This window comes from Marmota marmota, unplaced genomic scaffold (assembly GCF_001458135.2).
Source record: "Marmota marmota marmota unplaced genomic scaffold, marMar, whole genome shotgun sequence".
In the NCBI taxonomy this organism is placed as follows: domain Eukaryota; kingdom Metazoa; phylum Chordata; class Mammalia; order Rodentia; family Sciuridae; genus Marmota; species Marmota marmota.
Genome location: NW_026000174.1, coordinates 25,941,079 through 25,947,803, shown reverse-complemented (window position 1 = coordinate 25,947,803; position 6,725 = coordinate 25,941,079). Strand labels below are relative to the sequence as shown.

General features: G+C 46.3%; 1 protein-coding gene across 1 annotated transcript; it reads right to left on the bottom strand.

Annotated features, from left to right (window-relative positions):
* Positions 1–2,270: 2,270 nt before the first annotated feature.
* Rassf10 (Ras association domain family member 10) lies at positions 2,271–6,708 on the bottom strand (the record flags this gene model as incomplete). The annotated part of the gene is made up of 1 exon (XM_015504490.2): positions 2,271–6,708. A coding segment is annotated over one exon (1,326 nt), but the record flags the coding sequence as incomplete, so codon positions are not given.
* Positions 6,709–6,725: the final 17 nt, after the last annotated feature.

The window sequence follows — 6,725 nt, the reverse complement described above, 5'->3', positions numbered from 1 at the left end:
CTCAAGGGGAACTCAGGCAGCAGGATACGCCCTATTCCCAGCAGGAATAATCTTAAACCTTAAACCTGGAACCTAAACCGGGAACGCCCTAATCCGCCTTGGTCCTTGAGCAAGGTCACCTACATTCAATGTCACTGCAACATGGGGTACGCTGGCAAGGAAATTGTCACACCTACTTGGCTAATGGCTCCCAGCACTTTTCAAATTGATTATCTCAGGGATTTTGTTACAGTAATGGAAAGCTGACTAACAGAGAAGTAAAATAAATAATTTGGAGGAGGGATCTTGTACAAATGGAAGTGTGACTTGAATGAAGACATAGGATCAACTCAATTCTGTAGTCTTCAGTGAGAAATGTGTGGACTTTAGGGAGGGATCTTGAGTCAGATAATCAACAACTTTGTAAATCCTGCTAAGAAACGTGATGTTATCCTGAAAATTATGGGTCTGAAAGACTTGCCTTGGAATGAATGAGAAGGCAGATGCTGGGATAGTGCTCCTTCAAAGCAACCCACTCCAGGTCTCCTCATGTGCAGTGGAGTTAACATGGTCAAAGATTCCCTAAGCCAGGTATGCATGCTTGACATCATGGGTACAAAAGTCCTTGGGAGCCCCACAACTCCAACCGTCTACTCTTCCCTGATACTTGCATACCCAGAAGCTCACCAGAAGGAAAGTCCAGTTAAAGAGGTCCAGTAGGAACAGCTGCAGCACAGCTAGAACCACCTTCCAGGATGTGAATGTGACTAATGCACAGGCACCTACCCTGGTGTCCAAGGATTCCATGTTGTTGACTGTGCTCTGCAGCAGTTACAGCCCTTGGGGCTGTCGGTCAAAAGTTCTATGCTAATACGCGGGGTATTAACTTTTTTGCAAGTTTTCTTTTCCACTGGCAAAACACTTACTTCTCATAATCAAGTACTTAAATATTTACATAGGAATTTCTCCTTCTTGGTCTTTTACTAAATCCTCACCTAGTAGATAATAATCAGCTCTGGAATTGAGGGAAAACTTTGATAGTCTCTAAGCCTTTCCAATGCCAACACCCTGGGGCCCAAGAAGACTCCCTTTTCCAGGTGCCAAACACTTCCTGTGTATGTGCCTCATGTGGGTGGCAACCAGAGCACATCTGAGATCAGACTACGGTTGAAACCCTGCATCTACTGCTGATGATCTGCTAGATGAACTTCGTTTCTCTGTAAAAACTGGAGGTTAAAAAGTTCCGTCACACAAGAAGAATGCAGAAAAAAATGCACACATAGATACTCAGCACAAGGATCTGGCATTTGGGAAACACTCAAGGAAAATGGGTTCCTCATCTTCCTTCCTTTTTGTTTAGGGAAACAAATTCTGCAAATATTTTCACAATGTAGATTTCACAGACTGCCATGATCAAATCTTCCCTTTTCAAGAATTTAAGAATAAGCTCAAGTGCAGTGATGTATCTAGAAAGAAATTTCTAGGAAAAACCTAAGCTGCAGAGACTGCTGATAAACAACTAGGTGAGAAATACACAAATGTTTTATGATGCTATCTCCCTAGAAAAATGTTTCCACTAAAGACAAAAAAAAATATAATGAGTATTTTCTCTATATAAATACACTTATATTTGTCATCTCATTAATCCTGCTAATGTGGATTTTTGTCCCTCCTCCTTTTAGATCACTGGCCAATTCTAATGAGAGCCCAGACTGCTGTTACCTTAAGCAGGTGCTCAGGGAAGAGAGGGGAAAAAAAAGAGAGAGAGAAAATACCATACCCCCTAACAGTTCTTATCAGCTGACCATGCTTGCTACTGTAAATATATTTTAAGACAGTGATTGTCCACCCTATCTTCCTGAGGCCACAAAGGAGTAATTAATTAATTTTGATTATTGCAATTAGAATAAGTCTTTGGAAAAGTAACTTGGCAATATCAAGCCTCTAAATGCTTGTACTCTTTGGTCTGGAATTGTCTCTCTAGGGCTCTTGTGGGAGGGATGGAAGGAGTCTAATTAGGAAACAGACACATGCACAAAAAAGCTTATCATGATATTATTTTATAATAGTAAAAAAGTATGGGAAACAACCTGATAATATGAGCAGTTAAATAAACTATGGTATACTTACCAGATGAATGGATCTGTTTACAAGGAGTCTGTCAAAACCTGAGTATCATAGGATATAGGCACTCTTATCAAAATTGTATTTTTAAAAATAGAGCAAAATATGAACTCTTCAAAATTCAAAAAGTCCCTAAGAAAAAATGCCAAACTTTGGAAGTGACAGGCTTTTGGTGGTGAGAGATTTAGGGTAACTTTTTTTTTTTTTTTTTTTTTGTATTCCTCTTACTTTCAGGTTTGTCGCAAGGACTAGATTATGTAACTTTTCTGATAGTAAATATAATAATAAACATATTCTATGTAGGAGAAAAAACAAACATAGAGATGTCATATGGAATCTCTGGGTTTGGGAGATGGCCAAGAATGGGATAATTCACATCAATACACAATTGATTGTCTCGGTTCCAAAAAAAGCATGGGACTGGCTGATGTGGAACCTGCACTCCCTCCTCTTCTCCCAGAGCTTGCTGGTTCCTCCCAGGATTTTGGGGAGGCCTGGAGAACACAGGGTTGCTGACATCAGGGGCTGGAGCATCACTTATGCACTTGCTCCCATGCCCAGTGCATGTGAATGAAACCAAACTTATTTATTATTTACTTAGCACTTCCTATACACAAGCACTGTTTTGGTGCTTTTTATACCTATATCTTTCTCAGTTTTGCAAGGTTTTGCAAAAAGCTCTTCGTAAAAGTACCTATTGTCTCCTCCTGGTCTGTCCCCATTCTCCCCTCCCTACCCACACAGAGAGTGCCTTTTAGGAATATAATTGATTTGGATGAAAGCAAAACTCAGCAGGCTAGGCTAGCCCTTTGTTATATATAAAGACTCCTCGCTGCTTGGAGAGCTGACCAGAGAAATATCTTCAGGTGGTTGGGAGAGGGAAGGGTTCTAGAAAGACAGCAACAGAGAAAATCCCACAAGCCTTCTCCCTGTGATGTGGCTTGTTTGCTTTATGGGCTTCAAGAATATTTGCTGACGTCAGCAGCCCATCAAAGTTTAAAATAATAATAGTGAAAAGAAAAACAGCTCCTTTCTGCCAGGCAGTCCTGTTCTGCCAACTTCTGTGTTCTTTCTAAGTTAATAAACATCCAAGAGCCACCTCCTCTACCACCCTGGGGGGAAAAAAGCACAATAATTTAAAAACCACCAGGTCAGCCCATTGCCAGCATAAACCATTCAGACAAGTAGCATTTGTCACACTCTAATGAGGATTTTACCTCTGCCTCAAAATGAAAGCTACCATTAGACTTTGAGTTTAAGGGATCAAATGATTGTCTGAGGACAGTGGGTTTCTTTGGGTTCCTTCCTCATTTTAATCATGCCCAAGACCAAATGCATAGATGTTTGCTGCATCAGATGAAACTAAAAAACCATAATTATGCCAAGTAAGGTCTTTTGAAAACATCAATTAAGAAAACGGCCTTTTAATTCTGATTTTACTTGAAAATCTGAAAACACACACACACGTGTTGTAATATCATGGCAGTGGCAGTATCCAAGGTGGGGCTGTCTCTAGGAAGGAGACAGCACAGATGGTGGCTTGAGGAGGTCAGGAGGGCAGGCTCCTTTTGGCAACACAGAGGGTCCCTGCAAGGGAAGAAACTTCTCTATAGAACAAGGCCTCTTAAGTTATCTTCACGTGTAGTGTTGAAACTGGAGCCAGCCCCAGTATCCTCAACAGTTAGGTTGATAACCAGGCTCTCACACCATGCTGGCACCACACACACAGCCCATTGTTAATACCTCCTCAGGACAGATTAGAGTCACATTCCTCAGAAGTACTCAACTCCAAAGGGAAACCAGCCAGCAGACTCCTTCCACGGGGCCAACAACTCGCTACAACTGATAAGTTTTAATTGAAATAACTGGAACAATTACACTCGAATGCCCACCAGCTCTATCACTGGCCACAGAGAACATGTCACCCTCCCCTGGCATGTGCACAGGTGTGCATCAGACAAGAGTAATCCAAATCCTTAGCTCACTTGAATACGCTTTTATTTGTAAGCTACGTGCTATGGTTAATCAACTCGTTCACCTAAGGTGTACCATGAGGTTATTTTACTTTTATTTGGAGGCCTTTATCTAGTAAACCCTGATATTTACACTGTCTCGATTTAAGTTTGAACAAGTAACTAACCTCTGACCGAAGATACTGAAGTCAGACTTGAATTTGGGTAAAATCCATGAAGGTCATAGTTGGTTTTAATCTTATAGCTCAAGTTCAAAGCTGAACATGAGCAAAGATCTTTGTTTTTAAGTTTAAACTAGAGTGCTCATTAAACAGTAAATTAAGTTGTGTGTAACTTGAGTTCTGCAACTTCCCTTTTATTTTTTTCTGAAATAACAGTGATTGGGTCAACAAAGTGGCAGCATGAACCAAAGGACAATACACCTGCCTTTGCAGGAACAGACCCCAAAGAGCCCAGATTAAATTTTAACCAGGGACTATGTTTGCCAGGATTTGATATCTCCAAAAGAATATGTTTGGCTTTTGTAATATTAAAAGACTACATTGGAAAAAAAAAGATCCCCTTTCAACCTACACTGTATTTTCTAGGAGGAAATACAGAGTTAGACTTCCATACAATTTAGCCTTTGAAAGAAAAGGCAAATGATTTAGCCGAGGGGTAATTCCCAAATCTGCAGAAATGTAAACAGGCAGGGTTTTTGGTGCCTATGGGTTTTTATCAAAGATGTTAAGTAAGGCTGAGACCAATACCATTGCGTCCTCTTTGGCTAGTTTTAACACGTTTACAGTCACAATTAACATTCAAGGAATTTCCTTTTCATCCAACTGTTTCTTTTAAGAGCACTTTATGCCACAGACTATAGTTCTAGCTGCCATCAGTTCTTCCCCTTCAGAGGAGTGGTGAAATCTCCATAATACTTATTTCTTGTGTTGAAAATGGGTTTGGACCACGTCTATTTCCCCAGGGTGGTGGAGAAGGAAGAGGTTGCATCCCTAGACTGAGAAGTGCTATATTAGTTTTCCAGTATAGGGGGTTTCCACCGCCTCACTACCTCTTTCTCTTGAAAGGACTTGGAACACAGACCAGGCTTCCTTCTCCTTCACCCTCCTCCACACTCACCCTGTAACCAGAGAAGAGCCAGTGCCCAGCAGGCATCCCCAACCCTTCCCCGATCCGGTTGGAGATCTGAGGCCAGGCAGCAGCTCCGGGCTCACCCCAGCCTAATTTGGGGTCCCTGAGCTGGCGGGTCCAATGCCTGCTGCAAGAAAGGGAGACATTTCCGTCTCCGGCTCCCTCCCTGCTTCTCCTACACCAGGGATTCGCACACAGGCACAGAATCCGAGTCCTGGCTGTGCATAGAGCTCAGTCCAGTATCCGAGTCCTCGTCGTTGCCAGGACAGCTCTTGGCCATTCCGCGAGCCTGGTCCACCCACATCTCGGCGCAGGCCTGAGGCTGGGGTTCCCGCGTGGGTCCGCTGGGGCCAGAAGCCCCCTCCTGCACTATGGTGAGCTCCAAAGTGTTCAAAGTCTGGAGAAGGCCCTGCAGCTCACGCTCCTTGCTGTCCCGCTGCTGCTGGCTGTAATCCAAGTCCGCCTTGACGGCTTCCAGGTCCGTGTTGAGCCTGAGCCCAATGTAAAGGCTGGTGCTGAGTTGCGTCCTGACCCGCTCCTGCTCCAGCAGCAGCTCGCCGTCCGGGCCGCCGTCGGGCTCCGGGGGCTCCTCTCGCACCGCCAGTTCTTCCCTGCGCCGCCGCATCCATCTCTGGTTCAATTCCTCCTGAATCTCGGTGGAGAGACGCTCCAGCAACTCCTCCTGCTGGGTTCGCTGCTCCTGCAGCTGCAGCAGTTCGTCACAGCGCCGGGCCAGCTCCTCCAGCGCGGCCGCCTGAGCCTCACCGTCCAGGGGCGCCGCTGATACCTCCTCCGCTACCGCTACTTCCTCGGGCTCCTCGCCCGGGATGGGCCCATCGAGTTCTATCCCTGCCCCCACCAAGTAAGTGTCCTGCACGTAGTTCACCCCATGCCGTCGCATACGGTCAAGATGCACCTTGGCTTCGTAGCGGTCGATTTCTCGGTCCAGCTCCAGAAGCCGCTGCACCTGCTGGCGGATGGTGTGGTCCTGGGAGAGCACCAGATGCACCAGCGTCTCCATGCGCTCCACAGACGCACTCTCATGGGCCTGCGGCGGCGACGAACAAGACGAGGCAGTGGACGATGAAGTGGACGAACAGGGAGAAGGCGGCGGCTGCTGCTGGCGCCGCCGGTTGAGCTTGGCCAGCTTGCGGAAGGCCTTGCGCACCACCCGCCGCTGCTTCTCCTGGGTCATGGCCAGGCTGGGCCGCGCCGGGTCTCCCCGGGCCAAGCAGGGGCGCTCCCGGCTGAGCACTACCCGCGCCTCCGCACTGCGCGGACCTGCGTTGGGCAGCGACGCCTCGCTGCGAACTAACACGAAGCGCACGTTTTCTTGCTCGTCGCCCCAGGCGGATAAGAGGCGCAAGATGCGCGTCTTGTTGGGCAGGATGCGCTCAAAGCCACGCCACTTCTCCACGATGCAATAGCACTGCGGGGGCCCGCACAGCATGCCCTGGGACAGCGCCTCATAGTCGTCGTCGTCGTTTTCATCCGGGGGTNTTCCAGAGGCCGCGCGCC